Below are 20556 nucleotides of genomic sequence, written 5' to 3'. Positions count from 1 at the left end.
TCCACATTCAATCAACAACACAGAAAATTATAAAAATAAAGATGGTGGAAATGGAAGGAATATGGAAGAGTGGAGTTCCTCTCAGACAAATGCCTCGATTTGTCGTCAGTATTGTTAAGAATGGAAAGATCGGACTCGTCATCATTGATTCATCATCATAGAGAAACACCACTTCCCGTTCCTTCCTCAAAATCAATTCCAAAACAAACAATAATCATCATATCAGAAAGAGAAAACAAACAACTACACAGACATTATAATTTCCTGATCAAATCGCAAATAAACAAATTTAAGCTCGCAGTCACAGAAGCTATGACCAAGGTTACAATGCCGAATAGGCAAATATGCCTCCACTTTATAGCTGACTACTGACCAGGTTTCGACGAGAGGCTTTAGGGTTTATGCTAAGCGCACCGTTTTGTAGATTATAGGCCACTTTTTGGGCCAAATAATTTCGGTGGGCTCATGGCCCAGAAGGAAATTAGTTTTTGGTGCAGCTAAAGTTACCTTCGTGTGTACACCAAAAACACAGAAAAAGTTACCCTCGTGTGACCATGAACAAAACCTAGTTATCATATAAGAGTATCGACTCTCAGAAATTCTCTCAATAGGAGAGCTTCTCTTCTCTCATTAGGAGAGACTTCTGTGAGCTTTTAGGTTCTTCTCTAACAGGGAGCCTTTTTTCTCTCAACACACACAGTCATATCCTCACAAATATAGTATTAAACTTGAGTCTTCTACAACGCTGAGAAACCTGAAATAAACAGCCATTTTACTCAGAAAGTCACAATATGAACAACATTGAAAGAAAAGTCATCAAGTTCAACAAACCTGGAGAGCTAGGGTACAAGAGAGATTGCTAAAATGTAGTAGGGAATGTAATAAATGAGAAAGAGATAAATTTCAAAACATACAAGAATGCGCTACTGGAAATGTGGAGAAACCCATAAGAAGTGGCAGTTACTGATATTGGATCAAAAAAGTTGTTATTCAGCTTCAAGGACAGGAAGAGAGGGCTGCAGATTATGCAGAACGGCCCTTGGAATGTCAAAGGAAACATGGTCAACCTCAGATTATGGAGGGAGGGGGAATCGGTGTTTGAAGTGGATCATGACTTCATGGAATTTTGGATCCAAGTGCATGGTATCCCATATGACCTCATGGAAAAGGAGACATGTATTGTTATCAGAGAGATGCTGGGGGATTTTGGCTGAGGCAGAAGATCCAAAAGTCGATGGCATTCTTAGGAGATCATATCTGAGGATAAGGGTTAGCATCAACATAACCAAGGCTCTGCCAACAGGATTCTGGCTCGACAGAGAGGAAATGCCACCACTGTGGGTCTTCTTCAAGTATGAAAGGCTACCAGACAGCTATTGTTTCAATTTTGGTATATTAGGACACAAGAAGAAATCGTGCAAAAACCCAACAGCAATGGCTTGCTGGGACCCATCCAAGAAGAAGTGCTCACCAGGATTGGGAGTAACCCAATTTAGACTAAGTCCAACCATGAGAGGAGGAACTTCAAAACAACAGGGAGGGAAGGAGGAAAAGGAGGAACATGCGCGTCAGCAAATGGGCCTTAGACGGGAGAGTGGTGATGAACAAAGCTCTGAGGAGAGTAGAATAAGGGCTGAGCAGACACCACAGTAGAAAATCAAGAAAAAAAGCGGATGGAAAAACCAAACAAGGAGAGAGGAAAAAATGGCAGACTCAGGAGAACAGGTAGAGGGAGTATCAAAAATTCTCGAATTTCAGGATGATAGGGATATGCTATTTGACCTAGAAGCAGCGTTTAAATTTAAAAATCTTATTATGGATATAAGAGAAAGAAAGAATGAATGGGCCAGCAACACAAAGGCCCAGAAGGGATAGAAGGGGAAAGAGGCCCAGAAGTCAAGTGGAAATGGACTAAGGAAGGATTTTGGGCCCATCCTAGACTTAAATCCTTTGCAAGCAGAGAATATTAAAGGGAATAGGCTGAATAAAAACCCAAGAGAAGAAATGGAGGTGAACAGCTACAAAGTTGAAGACTGGAAGTTGGGCCAGGAGAATAAAAGAGAAAAAAAAAACCATAGGCCAGGAATTAAAAAGGTTCATGTTAGGAAGGAAGAAAGATGAGCAGGTTAGTAAAGGTAGAATAGAGAGTATGAATCACCAGGAAGTGGGGAGAATAGGAATGCAAGATGATGAACTGAGCAAGCCATCTAAGGAGGCAAAGAACAGAAAGCTAGATTTGGTTAATCAACATGTTAATCAGGATGAAAATGTCTACTTTGTGGAATTAGCAGGTGATGAAGATGAAGACAAAGCAGCTGAAGAACAAGCTGAGTGGAAAGCACAGTTAGCCAAGAAATTGGAATTGAAGTTGAGTCTAAAAAGGAAAAGAGAGAACTGGCAGGTGCCAATGCTCACATACAAGGACAGGAAGGAGGAACAAGAGGACAAGGAGCTCAAGAAAATGAAGAATGACAATACAACTGTGGATACAGGGGAGTTTGAGTTAGCGATGCATGTGTCTAGGTAGATTTGGGGAACACATATGGCTGAGGAGGCGGGTCTTAACATGCCCTAACCTCAGCCATGAGTATTATAAGTTGGAATTATTGGGGAATAGCAGCTGTCCCGACAATTTCTGAGTTATATGAGATATGTAAAAAAGTAAAGCCGCTAATAGTTTTTTTAATGGAAACTAGGGCTAGAAAGAAAAAAAATGGATAGGGTTAGAAGAAAGCTTAAGTTTGTTATGGAAATCTAATACTAATATTAATGTTTATGAGTGGTGTGATAATTACATTAAATCTAATATTAACATTAACAATGATTTGAATTGGCAGGGTATTTTCGTGTATGGGAATCCAGTTTTTCAAAAACGAAGGAGACTATGGCAGGAGCTTACGGTAAGCAACATGAGTAAGGAAGTATCTCAAGCTTATTTGGGGGATTTCAATGATATTTTAAATCAAGATGAGAAGGTAGGCATTCATCCACAACCTAGAATTTATTTAGAAACGTTTAGAAGGTTTGTAGATGATAATAGTTTAATAGATATTGATCTTAAAGGCAGTAAGTACACATGGTTTAGTAATCCAAGAAATAATGCTATCACTAGGGAAAGACTAGATAGAGTGTTAGTGAATTGGAAGTGATTGCAAATATGTCAGAATGTCAACTTAAGAGCCTCTCCGGCCGTTACTTCGGATCATTGTGCTTTAATTCTGGATACACAGCGGCGAGTTTGGATAAAAAAAGATTTCAGGTTCGAGGCCTATTGGGCAGAACATGAGGAGTGTAAAGAGGTCATCCAAAGGAGCTGGAAATGGGAAGATGGTAGTAGAAAATGTTGGAATCAATTCACAAAAAAAAAAGAACAGATGCATTAGGGAGATAATGGAATGGAGCAGTAGGAAGTTCAAAAGAGCAGATAAAGAGATAGAAAGGAAGAAAATAAAACTACATCAAATTCAAGAGGCAGGTATGACAGAAGAGAAGCAAAGAAGGGAGAGAGAATTAAAGAAGCAAATATCAGAGCTATGGAAACAAGAAGAGAAATATTGGGGGTAAAGATCAAGGCTAAAATGGTTAAAGTGGGGCGATAAAAATACAGCTTTCTTTCATGCGACAACTATTCAGAGAAGAATTAGGAATAGAATTGACAAATTGAGAGATGAGACAAGACAGTGGATTATAGGGGAAGCAAATATCATGAGATTGGTAGAAAGACATTTCACTAAGCTGTTTACGTCGGAAGGAAATAGGAACCTGGAGGAGTGTGTAACAGAAATTCCTAAGAGAATCACAAGAGAGATGAATGAGGAGTTAATGGCGAACATCACTGATGAGGAAATAAAGGAAGCGGTGTTTAGCATGGGAGGCTTAAAAGCTCCAGGCCTAGATGGACTAAATGGATTATTTTTTTCAACAACACTGGGATATTTTGAGTAAAGAAGTGTGTGGAGTAGTCAAACAGATTTTTAGGGAAGGCAGCGTACCGGAGGACTTGGGAGAAACAACTGTTGTGTTGATTCCTAAAACGAGTCAACCGAAAAGCCTGAATCAACTTAGACCCATAAGCTGTTGCAACTTCGTGTACAAGATAGTGACGAGGGTCTTGGTGGGGAGGTTAAGGAGAGTTTTAGATGCTATTATATCTCCAGTCCAAAGTGCCTTTGAGACTTATACAGGACAATATAGTGATTGTGCAGGAAGCTTTTCATAAGTTAAACAAAAAAAAAAATCATGAAAGCAATGACATAGCCATCAAATTGGATATGAACAAGGCATATGACAGGCTGGAATGGAATTTTCTACAAAGGGTAATGGAAGAGTTTGGTTTTAGCAAAGATTGGGTCAGATTGATGATGAGTTGTGTGAAGAGTGCGAGTTATAGATTCAAAATAAATGGCAAGCTATCAACCAAGATCATTCCACAGAGAGGTCTCAGACAGGGAGATCCCCTATCACCCTATTTATTTATTTTGGCTGCTGAGAGTTTTACTATTCTCATGGATAAGGCGAGGAAGGAAAATCTTATATCTGGAATTAGGCTTGCTCCAACAGCACCGGTCATTACTCACCTACTTTTTGCTGATGATTGTATTATTTTTGCAGGGGCACAAGAAGAGGAGATTTATCAACTTATCCAAATTATAAATAAATATACAGAGGCATCAGGACAGAGAATTAACACTGACAAGTCCGGGTTGATATTTGGAAGGCAGGTATCAATACAAAGGAGGGTAAACATTGAGGAGATCACTGGAATGGCATCATGGGATGATCCAGAAAGATATCTAGGGCTACCAGCAAGATAGGGAAGATCCAAGAATAAGGCATTGGAGTGGATACAGGAGAAGATGCTGGACAAGATGCAAGGATGGAAAGAGAAGCTATTAAATCAAGCCGGAAAGGAGGTTTTGATAAAAGCAGTAATACAGGCGATTCCTGTCTATGCTATGAATATCATTAAATTTTCCAAATCCTTTTGTAAGAGAATTGAAACAGCAATAGCCAGATTCTGGTGGACAAGCAATGGTAAGAAAAGAAGCATTCACTGGAAGAGTTGGGTAAAAATGACAAGAAGCAAAATAAATGGAGGTTTGGGATTTAAGGATTTAGAATGCCAGAACATAGCACACCTAGCTAAACAAGCTTGGAGGTTGTTAAAAGAGGAGGATGCTATATGGGTTCGGACTCTAAAGGCCATTTATTACCCGAATTGCAACCTATGGGAGGCGGGAGTAGGTAGGAAAGGAAGTTGGAGTATAGGGAATGAAGCGGAGGTAGATATTTGGGAAGACAATTGGACGGTAGGGATAGGAAAATTGGGAAGAGGCGGAGCAGGAGGTATTAGAAAAGTGAGTGAGCTGATTAGAGAAGGGGAGGGTTGGGATAGGAACAAGATTAAAGAAATATTTCATGGAAGCGTAGCTGAACTAATAACTAAGACTCCTATTAGCCTGATCAACAAGAAGGATCACCTTGTTTGGCAGCACAGAAAGGATGGATGACAAACCCCAATTTGACGGTTTGTTTTGTATTGATTTTTGGGGATTTTATCACCTTTTACCCATATTTATTCAAGAAATAGCATGGTTTTGTATATTCTCCTTTAATTGTGCTTGAATGTGAAAACATGCTTTTTAGGACTCAAAATAGCTAAATTTAATTCACCTTGATTCTATTAGATGCCTTGATATGTTTGTTAAGTAATTTAAGGTTTAGGAGGCAAAGATTGGATCAAGGGAATGAAGAAAGAAAGCATGAAAAGTTGGAGAACTCATGAAGAAATGGAAGAACCGGAAAGCTGTCAAGCCGACCTCTTCGCACTTAATCGGCCATAACTTGAGCTACAGAGGTCCAAATGATGCGGTTCCAGTTGGGTTGGAAAGCTAACATCCGGGGCTTCGAAACGATATAAGATTTGCTATGGTTGAACCGCTCATGATGACCCGTACGCGCATAGTACGCGCACGCGCCGTTGCTGCCACCTGGTTCACTTAAAGCAAAACGTGGCCAGCGAATTCTGAAGCCTTGTGGGCCCAATCCAACTCATTTCTGATGCTATTTAAGTCAAGGATTGAAGGGGGAATGAGGAGACTTTTCATACTTTAGGTGTTAGTTACCAATTAGTTTAGTTTAGCTTTGTAATTAGTTTCTAGAGAGAGAAGCTCTCACTTCTCTCTAGAATTAGGATTAGGTTTAGTTCTTAGATCTAGATTTTAATTCATCTTCTTCTACTTCTATCTTCTCAATTCCTTGTTGTTACATTCATTCTTCTTCCATCCTTTTGTTGTAATTTCCTTTATGTTGTTCTTGCATTTTGTTGTAGATCTACTTTTGTTCCTTCTATTTTCTTTCAATTCAATTAGAGGTAATTCATAATAATTGTGTTCCTTTTGATTGTTGTTGTTAATTCATTGCCATAATTGTTGTTAGATTCTATTTTTGTTATCAATTTACTTTGCTTTTCTTTTATGCCTTCCAAGTGTTTGATGAAATGCTTGGTTGGATTTTAGAGTAGAGTTTTATGTTCTTGGCTTGGAAAGGTAACTTAGGAACTCTTGAGTTACTAATGTCCAAGTAATTGATGATTGGGATTCATTGACTCTAGTTCTCACTAATTGAATTAGTGGAGAGTTAGGACTTATGAACTAGGATTGATATAGCTCATTTGACTTTCCTTTACTACTAGTTAGAGGATGATTTAATGAGATTAATCCTTGCCAATTCTCATATTGTGGTTAGTGATTAGGATAGAGATCTTTGACCACCAACCCTTGCCAAGACCTTTTTAGCCATTAGTTTACTTTCTTACCATTTATCTTTCATGCTTCATATCAAAACCCCAAATATAACTCACAACCGATAACAAGACACTCCATTACAATTCCTAGGGAGAACGACCCGAGGTTTGAATACTTCGGTTTATAAATTTTAGGGGTTTGTTTTAGTGACAAACAACTTTTTGTATGAAAGGATTAGTGATTGGTTTAGAAACTATACTTGCAACGAGATTTCATTTGTGAAATTCTAAACCGTCAAAAATCCAATCGTCAAAATGGCGCCGTTGCCGGGGAATTGCAATGGTGTTATGTTATTGGTTATTGTACATATGTGAATAGTGTGAATATCTTCCTTTTTTTGCTTTATTTGCTAGTTGTAGAATTTTATTTCTCTTATTTTCCATTATCTTTTGATTTTTGTTTTCTCTTTCCATTATGAATTCTCATTTTGGCTATGAGTGTGATTACAACTATGTTGTAGGTGATGAGGGCTATAATGGAGATGTGTATCAAGGATGGGACAATCAAAGGTGGGAAGAGCCATATGCTTATGATCAATCATCATGGCAACAACCCCCACCAATGCACTATGAGGAAGAGCCATTCTTTGATGCATATCAATCAAATGGCTATGGTGGATCTCCTTGTGATTTCCAAGAACCACCACTATATGCCTATGAGTCATATCCTCAACATGACCCTCAACCACACTCACAAGCCTATTTTCAACAAACACCTCCATATGACCATGATCCTTACCCACCATACCAACCTCCTTTTGAACCATATGAGCCATACATGGAACCACAATTCCAAGATTACTACTCCCAAGAACCACTTCAATACACACCACCACCTCACCAAGAAGAACCACCTTCCTATAATGAACCCTTTCTCCAAGACAATGAACTTTCTTATCCACTCCAACCTCTAATGGATGGAACCCTTGGTGTTCTTCTTCAAGGACATGAGGATATGACAAAGGATGTGCAACAATTCATGACCGCCTTGGATGCGGTGGTAAACCGGTTAGCATCCCAACTTTTGGACACTCAAGGAACTCACATGGCTCAAGAAGAGCATAGCATGAAGGAGAGATTGGAAACTCCGGTGGAAAAGGAGGAAGGCTACTTTGTGTTAGAACAATTGGAGGAACCTATGACCATTGAAGAAGAGGAAGAAGTGGTTGAAGACTTAGGAGATGCGGAACTTCCATGGGAAGCTAAAATCAAAGAAAATCCCTCCAAGAAGAGTAAATTTGATGTTGAGGAGGAATGTGCACAACCTCCAAGGCATATTCTATATGAAGACTTGGAGAGAATGAAGCAAGAATTGAGTTCCCTTGGTGATGAAGATCATGCATCCAACCATCTTGGGGGTGAATCCTTTGAATTTGAAGAACCTTCTCCCAATGAGATAGAAAGCAATGTGGAGGTAGATTTCTCTCAACCTCCCATTTATGATTTGAGTGATGAGGAAGAGTTAGATGAAATTGATGAACAAAGGATTGGAAGTGAAGAAGCTTATGAAGAGGTGGAGATTAATAAGGAAGAACACAAGGGAGTAAAGCTTGCTAGCACGTTGGAGATACCTCTCCCCAAGCCACCACCATCCATTCTTTCATTCAAGTGGGTAAATTCCTTATACTCAAGCTTTATTATTCCCCTTGAATTTGGTTTGCTTGAGACGGATGGTCAACTTAGACATATTTGTGGCTTTAAAAGCAAAAAGGAAATGGCTAGTGGTTGGAAACATTATTCTAGGCTCATTATGGTTGCATGTTCAAAGCTTAATTGCACGGTTTGGCATAGAGCTAGATTGTTTGGGTCTAGGAGAATGTTTGGTCACTTTATTGAGAATTCTAAGGTCATGCCACCCAAATGGAATAATGATAATCAACTTGAAGATGGGTGTGGAAATAAGATATGGGATCCGGGAATATATGAGGATCAATTTTGGGAGCCCATGGTTTGTGAAGAACTCCATCAAGGCTTGAAGATATTAAAATTGAAGAATGGAGCTTATTGGAGATTCAAGCATTGGTGGATGTTCAAGGATAGCTTCAAGCACAAGCCACCTTGAGAGGAGCTCCCCATAAGTCCAACTTAAGGACAATAAACAAAAGTGCTAAGTGGGAGACAACCCACCATGGTAAAATCCTTTCATTTTCTCTTTTGTATATATTGGTAGAATTAGTTTAATTTCATATTTTGTTTAGTTAGTTAAGTTTGTTTGGTAGTTTAAGTATGTTAAATAAGGTTTTATGGTGTTTTGGTAGCTGTTTGGAGGTTTGGAATGCTTGGATTGGTGCAAAAACATAGAAAAAATTTTTGAAAAACAGAGCACCATCCACGCGTACGCGTACATGGCGCGTACGCGCACTTCCAGCATTTTCGACCATCCACGCGCGCGCGCCATGCGTGCGTACGCGCGGATTGAGAAGTTCCAACCTCCATACATTTTCCAGAGAGTTGTGCCTGCGCCGCGCCAACGTTGTGCCTCTGGCACAAACCCTACTTGCGCACACGCGCACATGACGCGTACGCGCCACTCTCGAAATAAGCCAACGACGCGCGCGCGCCATGTGTGCGTACGCGCGGATTTCTTTCTCCCATCCACTTTTCTTTTCTTCTCCTCTTTCCAATTCTTTCCTTCTCCTTTCTTCTTCCCTTCTCCTACCCCTCATCCAACACTTCCAAACACCATGGATAACCATTTATTTTAGTTAACAAATTAGTTAGTTAGCTAGTTGATTAGTTAGTTTTAGTTTAGTTTTCATTTTATTTTCTCTCTTTTCATTATAAGTGTTGGAGTATTGACTTTGTTTACTATACATTGCTATATCCCTTATTGCCTAAATGCTATTTTAGCATGAATGTTTTTAGATAATCTTTGTTAGATTCTATGATTGAGGTTATATTTTGCTACTTGGTTTTGAGTTCCTCATGCTTACCTTTTGAAAAATACCAAGTGATGAGAATTGTCTTCGAGCTTATAACTCTTTTGAATTGCATGTTGTAGCTAGCCACCATGTGACTTGAACCGTATTCTTTGATTAGGCAACCTCTTGATGGATGATGTTGTGCATTTACCTTAATGCATTGTGTTCATGATTATATCCATCCATATGTTTGACTTGAATGCTTTCATGCTTCTCTAATGCTTGTCTTACCTTACAAGCTTACTTAAAGCATCTCAAGCACACTAGGATAAATGGAGTGCATGCTTCTTTTGTGACATAGCTTTTATGCTAATGTGTATTCTAAACCACGCAATTTAGAATTCACACACCTAATATTTCTTAATGTCACACTAATTCACTCACCTCATTCTAGTGATTTACCTCATTCCAACAATGTATGCTTCCTTGCTTTTATATCTTCTCATCTTATGGTGTTATATTTTTGTTTTTCATAATGAATGCACCACAAGCAACCATGGAAGCGGAAGAAAGAACACATAGCAATCCGAAGAGTCGCCGTACCCCCTTGCTCATCTTTGAGTGCACCGAGGACGGTGCAAACTTTTAAGTGTGGGGAGGTCGTCCGACCGGTCGGCGATTTTGGGTGACAAATTTCTAATCCCAACACTTTTGCATTTCATTTTAGGTTTTTTGGATTTTTGTTGCATTTTCTTATTTTTGCATATATATACACAATAAGCTTAGTCAAAATAATGAAATTTTCCAAGGATTTCTATCTATAGGGCACCAATTGATTTGAGTGAAAACTTTTCATAGAACTTGCTTGAATTATATATATTATGGATCATGTTTTGAGCTAAGAATACAAGCTTGTGAGACTTGAGCCTAATAGTGTGGTTACATCTTATAACCACTTATTTTTCCTTCTTGTGTGTATTATTCTCTTTCTATGATTGTAATCTTTGATTTGTTTGATTCTTTATGTCCATTATTTTGTGTATTCATGCATTTATGTGATTGAGGCCATCATTTCATTTAGCTCACTTACCCAAATAGCCTACATTTTATCTTCCATTGTTAGCCAAATTTGAGCCTACGATTAACCCACTTGTTCTTAATTTAGCACATTACAAGCCTTAAAGCGAAAAAACAATGAATGTCCTTTATTTGGATCTTTGATTAGCTTAGGCTAGAGTGTGTGTATCATTCAAGTGTGGGAACCTTGGGACATTGGGTGAATAAAAGGGTAGTTTTGTATTATTATTGTAAATATTGGGAATTGGGTACATGCTCATGTATTGATTAAATGTATAGACCTTATGCATTGGTACTCTTGTATATAGTTTGAAAGAAAGAAAAAATGAGAAAAACAAAAAAAAATATATATGAAAAGTATAGAAAAAAATGGAAAAAGAAAGAAAACAAAAAAGAAAGAAATAAAAAGGGGACAAAATGCCCCGAGGTGAAGCTCAATAAGATCAATGCATATGAGTTGTGAAATGAAAAGAAAATGCATGAGTATGTGAAAAAGTGAGAAAATGGGTAGTTAGGTTAGAACTTAATTGTATAGGATGTCATAGGTTAGGTGGGAAGTTTAAGCTTATCAAAGATTCAAATTTCAAGCTCATTTGACCAAATATGCATCCTACCTTGACCCTAGCCCCATTACAACCAATGAAAAGACCTCATGATACTTGTATGCATGCATGAAATAAATGTTGATTGTTAGAAGAAAAACAAATCTTGGAAAGCATGAAATAGAGGAGAATTGAGTGAATCAACCCTAAACACTTGAGCGAATAGAGTGCAAACACATCCGGTGAGGGTTCGATGCTCAATTACATGTTTTCACCTATGGTCATCATTCTTCATGCAAGTTTGTAAAAATATTTAATAACTCAATTCAATTGTGGATTAGACTTGCTAGTCCTTAGCCCTTGTGCATATATGTTTCTTGGGAATTGATTTATTTTGACCAAGCACTTGCATTCATTTAGATAGTTGCATATAGGTAGATTGCATTTAGTTAGTTTCCATTGAATAAATGCCATACCCTTACTTCATTCTTGGTTTAAGCATGAGGACATGCTTGGTTTAAGTGTGGGGAGGTTGACAAACCCCAATTTGACGGTTTGTTTTGTATTGATTTTTGGGGATTTTATCACCTTTTACCCATATTTATTCAAGAAATAGCATGGTTTTGTATATTCTCCTTTAATTGTGCTTGAATGTGAAAACATGCTTTTTAGGACTCAAAATAGCTAAATTTAATTCACCTTGATTCTATTAGATGCCTTGATATGTTTGTTAAGTGATTTAAGGTTTAGGAGGCAAAGATTGGATCAAGGGAATGAAGAAAGAAAGCATGAAAAGTTGGAGAACTCATGAAGAAATGGAAGAACCGGAAAGCTGTCAAGCCGACCTCTTCGCACTTAATCGGCCATAACTTGAGCTACAGAGGTCCAAATGATGCGGTTCTAGTTGGGTTGGAAAGCTAACATCCGGGGCTTCGAAACGATATAAGATTTGCTATGGTTGAACCGCTCATGATGATGCGTACGCGCATAGTACGCGCACGCGCCGTTGCTGCCACCTGGTTCACTTAAAGCAAAACGTGGCCAGCGAATTCTGAAGCCTTGTGGGCCCAATCCAACTCATTTCTGATGTTATTTAAGTCAAGGATTGAAGGGGGAATGAGGAGACTTTTCATACTTTAGGTGTTAGTTACCAATTAGTTTAGTTTAGCTTTGTAATTAGTTTCTAGAGAGAGAAGCTCTCACTTCTCTCTAGAATTAGGATTAGGTTTAGTTCTTAGATCTAGATTTTAATTCATCTTCTTCTACTTCTATCTTCTCAATTCCTTGTTGTTACATTCATTCTTCTTCCATCCTTTTGTTGTAATTTCCTTTATGTTGTTCTTGCATTTTGTTGTAGATCTACTTTTGTTCCTTCTATTTTCTTTCAATTCAATTAGAGGTAATTCATAATAATTGTGTTCCTTTTGATTGTTGTTGTTAATTCATTGCCATAATTGTTGTTAGATTCTATTTTTGTTATCAATTTACTTTGCTTTTCTTTTATGCCTTCCAAGTGTTTGATGAAATGCTTGGTTGGATTTTAGAGTAGAGTTTTATGTTCTTGGCTTGGAAAGGTAACTTAGGAACTCTTGAGTTACTAATGTCCAAGTAATTGATGATTGGGATTCATTGACTCTAGTTCTCACTAATTGAATTAGTGGAGAGTTAGGACTTATGGACTAGGATTGATATAGCTCATTTGACTTTCCTTTACTACTAGTTAGAGGATGATTTAATGAGATTAATCCTTGCTAATTCTCATATTGTGGTTAGTGATTAGGATAGAGATCTTTGACCACCAACCCTTGCCAAGACCTTTTTAGCCATTAGTTTACTTTCTTACCATTTATCTTTCATGCTTCATATCAAAACCCCAAATATAACTCACAACCGATAACAAGACACTCCATTACAATTCCTAGGGAGAACGACCCGAGGTTTGAATACTTCGGTTTATAAATTTTAGGGGTTTGTTTTAGTGACAAACAACTTTTTGTATGAAAGGATTAGTGATTGGTTTAGAAACTATACTTGCAACGAGATTTCATTTGTGAAATTCTAAACCGTCAAAAATCCAATCGTCAATGGACAGTACACTGTGAGAACCGGTTATCATGTCGCTAAGGAGGAGAAGGATTCGAAGGAAGAGGGAAGAATCTGCAAGGCTTCGACTAGTCAGGATTGGAGGGAGGTTTGGGAAGCTATTTGGAGATTACCGGTGCCTCAAAAGGTTAGAATGTTTCTATGGAAAGCAGTGCATAGAATTTTTCCAGTAAACACGAATCTGCACCAGCAGAGAATTACAACAATGCCCACATGCAACATATGCCAGAAAGAGGATGAAACAATTGAACATGCGCTATTATTGTGTCCGTGGACTAGAGCAGTGTGGTTCGGATCCAGTATTCAAATTGTTCCTATGGCCTATAATGTAAGATCTTTTGGAGAATGGATAATGGATAAAATCAAAAGAATAAAGACTGAATCAGGGAGTGAACAAGAGAAAACTTTATGCAAGCTAGGATGTGTTTGTTGGTGCATATGGAAAGCAAGGAACCAGCATATATTCCAGCAAACAAAAATTAGCCCACAAAAGGTAATTATTCAATCAGAATATCTAACAGCAGAATTTCATAAAGTAACAAAGGAATCTAGTAAAGCAAACAGTCCAGATACAGGCAGGGGCGGTGTGAGAAAAAGAATTACCTGGAGACCGCTGCCAAAGAATAGGTTGAAAGTGAACACAGACGCAGCTTTCCACAGGGATACCGGTACAGCAACTCTAGCAGCAGTAGTAAGGGACTGGTAAGGAAAAGTCATAACTGGGACAACAGTAACATTCAAGACAGTATCACCATTAATTACGGAAGCTCAAGCATACAGAGAAGCACTCATACTTATTAAGAATCTTCAGATACCCAATTGCATAATTGAAACTGACAGCTTACCTCTGGTTCAGGCAATCAACGCTAGAACGCCTATAGCGGAAGCAGATGCTATCATTCGAGATATTCTCCAACTGCTGGAAGAGGCTCCAGATGTGGGAGTTACCTGGACTCCAAGGGATGGCAACAAATTAGCTCACCAACTGGCAGCGATGGCAGCGGGGAATAATCTTGGGAGACAATGGACAATGAACCCACCTACTCAATTAAGGAATACAATCAGATTAGAAGCAAGTCTCGCAACAATTCAGCATATTCAAGATATACATAATCAAGTAATACAGAATCCAACCAATAACAATTCCGATTTAATCACCCATCAAGAATTGCATCAAGAATTGCAAATTGAAGAGACGTTACCTGGAGGGGTGGAAACGGAAACCCGAGACAAGCCATCAGCGATAATTAGGGAGCATCATCGCCTCAAAGCAATGCACCTACCCACCAACGACAACCACAAGATAGTCTCTGATAGAGCAGATAAGGACAGAGGAGGAGGCGCAGTCGATCGGGCAGAGATTCAGAAGGAGGTATGCCGGAGAGTGGGTAGCGATCTTCAACCCAAGGATCCGACAGAGGTTGCAAGGCAGATCCGACTGAAGGCTAAGGATAGAGGAACAGCACGCGAAACGGGGTTTGAAGGGAGGCAAGGGGACGCAGATCAGGAGAGAAAACCCGTCGTGAAGTGCAGCAACGGCCTACTTTAGCACGAAACCTTCAGGATTAGAGACGATAGAGGCAATGGGAGAGGAGGAGCTCGGAATCACGAACATGCACAATCGCTGGAGGAGGAGAACACAACGCTGGATAGCTCGCAGTGAAGGAGGGAGAAGACCAGGCTGAGGCGTGAGGGTCAGATTGTATCCAGGTCGAGCGTGGGTCTGGGTGGGTTACGGGTCTCTTAGCTTCAGGTGCCTTGGGCCGGGTTGTTTGGCTGGCCCAAGGCCACGTCCAAAAAAAAAACCTAGTTATCGTTTCATAATTCATACTCTATCTATCTACGAATACGTTACTACCATTTGTTAGTACCAGTTTAGGAAATCAGCATCCTATATCATGTGTTATTGGATTATTGTTAATGCCTACCTGTTATAGCTTTGTTACTACAATAATAATCCCAATCTGTTAGTCGTACTCATTTGTCTACTGGTACGTTGCCATTCGATACCACTCTTGCAACGTGTAAAGTTGTTATTTACAATTATAAGAATAAAAATGGTTTACTTTATTTAATTTTATTGATCATCATACTGTGCAGGGTTTGAAAGATTGAAGGTACGTTTAAAATGAAATTTCATAAAACACCTGTGAAAAAAAATCCAAAGGCTTGATTATTAATTTTGGATAGATGTATTGTAAACACTCGTCCATTCTCAATTATGAGGAATTTTGTCCTATAATGGAGTTAATCATGTGGTTGTTGTTAGGGGTGTACATGATTTGATCCGGTTCAAAGATTCAGTTCGTATCTAAATATTTTGGGATCAATTTGATATTATTTTATCGGGTCTAAGGTTGAATAATGGTCTCAAAAATAGATTTGGATATTATTTAAGGTCGAATTCGGGTCAAGACGAACCCGACCCATGTACATCATAAGAGGAATAAAAAAAATATACATGTTTTAATTAATTTCAATATTATGTTATATTAATTATAAGTTTATTGTTTTATTTTTAATTACATTTGTTGAATTAGGAAATAGATAAAAAAAGTATGAAATTATAATTTATGGACAAATTCAAGTTTAAGTATGGTTATCAACTTCTCTATAACAAGTATTTTTTTTTCTTCTTTATAAATGATTATCATAATTTTTTGACATAAAATTTATCAAGACCTGAACTTTATCCGGTTGAGACCGGATTTTAATGTGGCTGAAAAATAGTGTGATTTTACCGGGTTTAAGATCGAATAAGAATCTAAAAAAAAGACTCAATCATTATTTAAAATTGGATCCGAATCAAAACGAACTCGATTTTACCCCACCTCATATGCACCCCTAGTTTTTGTAAGCTTAAATTGCTTTTATGGAAATGGCATGGAAGCAAAGGGGATATCTATTTTATCAATAGTTTTGTAACTAGTAAAAGTACTTTTCTGCTCCCATGTTGAAAGGTCTCATCCTTATCTTTCATTGTGCTTGTTCAGTTTAAAGAGGTTACTTGCTAGTTTGCACGAGTGTTTGTAGTGCAGTTTGGTTCGATTATTTTAAAAAAAATATTCAATTTAATCCTTTATTAAAATTGTAGTTCGATTTAATTTGAATTTTTTGCTGAAATTATCCGAACCAAATCAAACAAATTAAAACCGATTTGATTTAATTCAGTTTTTTCAATTAATTCAAATAAAGACCTAATATACTATTTCACAAAGCATTAAAATCATACAACACAATAAGTTAATAACTAACAAAAGACTTGACCCAATGAAATTTAACGACAAAAGAAATTACAATGACAATTAAAGTCATTAAAAATTTAATTAGTCAACACAACAAAAGATAAAAATAAATTTTTAACAAAAGACAACCACATTTTAGTATTCTTTCAAGCAAAACAACGAAACTTCTTTAAACAAACCAACTTCAAATTAAAAGGCAACAACAACAACAACAACAACAACAACAACAACAACAACAACAACAACAATAATAATAATAATCATCTTCTTTAAACAGACTTGTTCATTGTACCCTTTGGAGGAGCATTACATGCCTACAATTTCACCTTTTTTACTAATGTTATCACTTATACTATGATCAAACTACAAAAATATCAGTTACAACATCAAATATCAACACAACAATGAATCAAAACAAAAAACAAAATAACAATAAATCGTTGAATCAATAACAAGTTAAAAGCAAAAAATAACAACAACCATCAGACCAGTAATATAAGTAGACTTGTTCATTGTACTCTTTGCACCATATTGAAGGTTCCAAAAACATATTTAAAATTATTCCACCCATGAAAATTTTTACAATAACAGCGTGTAAAATCCTGAAAATTTATTAACTAATAAATTAATTATGAGTCCAATAAATTAGGAAGTTAAATTTTATAATTTGAAGGAGTACAAATAATTAAAATACGAATTTTTAACACTAATTTTAAAAATTTTTGGCCCAAAATTGAACCAACGGGTCAAACTAGTTGAATCAGACCTGATTAAATGAAGAACTCAGCCTTCCCTTCCCCCAAATCATAAGAAACAGCCTAAGGAAGAGAAGCATTGCACCAAACCCTAACCTCCATTTTTAATCCAACTTCAATCTTCCAAATCTTTCAATTTGGAACTCCAGAGCTCCGATCACTGCACCGTTTGCAGCCACGCAACTGTCTTGCTAAGCTTTTCAAATCTATCTGAATAAAGTGGTAAAAAAATTTTCTCACCCAATTCTTCCCCTTTTATATTTTTATGATTTTGGGTATTGGATATTGAGGGGTAATGTGATTTTGATATTTTAGGGTACTCTAGTAGTGGATAATTGCTGAATTCTGTCCAATCGTTCGTAGGTAACGGTAAAGAACTCCTATCCCTTGTGAATTTTTCAAATCTATGAAATGGTATTGAATTTGTGAATGTATATGAAATTATATGAATTAGGTTGAATATATGTGAAGTTGAGGTCAAATTAGTGAATTGGAACAAAGTTGTGGTGATGGAAGCTTGTTGAGTTGATTTGGAACCCTTGGGAGCCTGTGGATAAGAGGAGAGATTTTGACGTGCTTCGGGCTTGGGGAGAAAATCGGCCAATATATGGTTTTGGTTTCCTGTAATTAATGTATAATGTTATGCAAAAACTCAGGCTAGTTATCATAGGATAGGTTTGAATACTTTGAATTGTGGTTATAGTGGATTAAATGTGTATAATTACATTGTTGATATTGATTTGATGAAGTTGGTAAATTTGTATGTGAAAATGGTTTGAAGAAATTGGTGAATTTATGTGTTAGAATGATTGAGAATTGGGTAATGATTATGCGATATTATGTAGGAATGAATTGTGTTGATTTGGTAAAAGTACAATTTTTAACCAACTTTGACGTACTGTAACTTGGCCCTTGGACTCCCAAATTTGGTGAAATTTGTCTTAAATAAAAATTGGATCCGAGTAGTTGATGACGTTCAAAGAACGAATAAAAAATAATTTTTAATGAAAAAGTTATACGTGTTTGAAGTTTAGGTTGAAAAATAGAATTTTGCAGAAATTGCTAAAAACCAGAAAGTCTGGTATGTGTGCCACACACACTATTGTGTGCATGCACATACTAGAGTGTGTGGTAAGACTTATGCATACGCACGAGGGGAGTGTACACGCCTGAAAAGTTTACAAGTTGTGTGTACGCACACTATGATGCATACGCACACGCTGGGAAAGCTGTCTAGTGCGTGCGTACGTACGTACGGTATGATGCATATGCATGATGCCCTGTTTTGCACTAAAATCCTGTTTTTAATTGTTTGACCTTTTTGGCAAGCTTGTAAACCTCCATAACCATTGTTTTTTTTAACTCACAATTTTTTAATTATCAACCAATCCTCTAGTTTTCCAAAGTTCTATAAATCCTACTTAAGGTCCTATAGTTATTGTCAGGCTTAGGAAAGAGACTAAACCTAAGGAGGAAGTTAGATGATATTGAGAAAGAGCGGTGAAGGGAATAATGGAACTAATGATGCATGAAAATGATGAATTCTGATTGCATGAGTTATGGATAATTATGATAATGATGATTGATATTGATGATATGAAAGATCCATCTGGCTTATGCATTAAAAATTATCTAAGACACGAGTTTCTCTAGGTAGATGTAATGGCTTACCACCACTTGCTCCAGGTTGAGACTCGATACTCTGTTGATCCTCCGTCGCAAGATGTGACCGAGCACTTTAACTCTCCGGATTTCCCCAATGAGATTAAAATTTATTGATTGATTATATATATATATATATATACTCTTAGAGATGTGTGCACATAGGGATTGTTCAGAGTTTGCTACCAGACATGTCGGGTTTGACTGGATAACCGGTAGATGAGACTCATTAGCTATAGGGTAGGCATGCATGATATGCATTTGTATGCTTCGTTTGAGTTTGCATTAGTTTTGGCTTGCCTAGTTACTTAACTGTATTTAACTGCTATATGATCTATCTAATATAACTGCTATCTATACCTGTAGTTTTTCCTTGTCTATTTTGCCTGTGTTTATTTTTGAGAGATCCCTCTGGCAGGTGGAGGAGGCACTGAGGGTTGTTCCATTTAGAGTTTGACGGATAGCTGAGATAGGAAACGAAGAGTTAGACTATATTAGATCCCTTAGGCACAGTTACTTTAATTATAGTTTAGTGAACATTTTAGGATACGATTATGGATTGTTGGAGTTTTGGAATGCCTCTGGCTTTCTGGGACATTGTTTATTATTTATGCGGACACATTTTTCATACTGAGAACTCCCGTTACTCATTCCATATATATATTATTATTTTTTTAGATGCAGAACGCGAGGCACCTCGCTGAGCATGCTGGAGGCTCTGTTGAAGCGAATATCTACTTTTGGGCTTTGTGTTTTGTAACTTGTATATATATATATATATATATATATATATATATATATATATATATATATATATATATATATATATATATATATATATATATGTATCAATTCACATGTATTTAAACCAATTTGAGTTGGTTGAGTGATTAACTCACTTGTCCACTTAAGCAAATGTCGGGGGGTTGAATCCTGCATTGAGTGTGTAGCAATCCATTAGCCAATGACAGACTCTTAAATGAAACTCAGATCCACAATAGATTAGTTTTTAACCTATGACAAAAAATTCATGTGTATTTATTTATTATAATAAATGACATGGATTTAATGTAATATTTTATATTAATTTTGTTCTTCCTTCAATACACGACAATTGCAACCTCATAAATTGAACTATCTGACTCACGACCTGGAACTTGTTGTGTTTGTGTTTACATTGAAAATCTGAAGGCATTACTTGTATGAGGTTAAATTCTACGTCTTTTCTGATCATAAGAGTTTGAAGTACCTCTTCGATCAAAAGGAACTTAATATGAGTTAGAGGATATGGATGGAATTACAGAAGGACTACGATTTTAAGCTGAATTATCATCCGGGAAAAGCTAATGTGGTGGAGGATGCCTTGAGTAGGAAATATCTAATCATTGCTTGGATGATGATTAAGGAAGAGAAGTTGTGGAGAGAGTTTGAGGACCTCAACTTGGGCATTAGAGAGGAGCAGAGAATATGTGCTTGAACCAGTTGCATATGTCCAGCAGTGAGTTC

The 20556-nt window shown here is 37.2% G+C and overlaps 1 protein-coding gene and 1 non-coding gene across 2 annotated transcripts; one reads left to right on the top strand and one right to left on the bottom strand.

Moving 5' to 3' along the window:
- Positions 1-76: 76 nt before the first annotated feature.
- LOC112753617 (small nucleolar RNA SNOR75) lies at positions 77-164 on the bottom strand. The gene has a single exon (XR_003177994.1). It is a non-coding gene; the product is annotated as a small nucleolar RNA SNOR75 (small nucleolar RNA).
- A 4692-nt stretch (positions 165-4856) lies between these two features.
- LOC112747848 (uncharacterized mitochondrial protein AtMg00310-like) lies at positions 4857-5510 on the top strand. The gene has a single exon (XM_025796054.1). The coding sequence runs from the start codon at positions 4857-4859 to the stop codon at positions 5508-5510; it is 654 nt and encodes a 217-aa protein (XP_025651839.1).
- The last annotated feature ends 15046 nt before the right edge of the window (positions 5511-20556 follow it).

This window comes from Arachis hypogaea, chromosome 15, assembly GCF_003086295.3.
Source record: "Arachis hypogaea cultivar Tifrunner chromosome 15, arahy.Tifrunner.gnm2.J5K5, whole genome shotgun sequence".
Classification (NCBI taxonomy): Eukaryota; Viridiplantae; Streptophyta; class Magnoliopsida; order Fabales; family Fabaceae; genus Arachis; species Arachis hypogaea.
The sequence above is the reverse complement of the archived record's forward strand: the minus strand, read 5'-3'. Positions and strand labels throughout refer to the sequence as shown.

What these genes read in the sequence shown, in the direction of transcription:
- LOC112747848 (XM_025796054.1), top strand. Translation starts at nt 4,857, where the DNA reads ATGCTGGACAAGATGCAAGGATGGAAAGAGAAGCTATTAAATCAAGCC.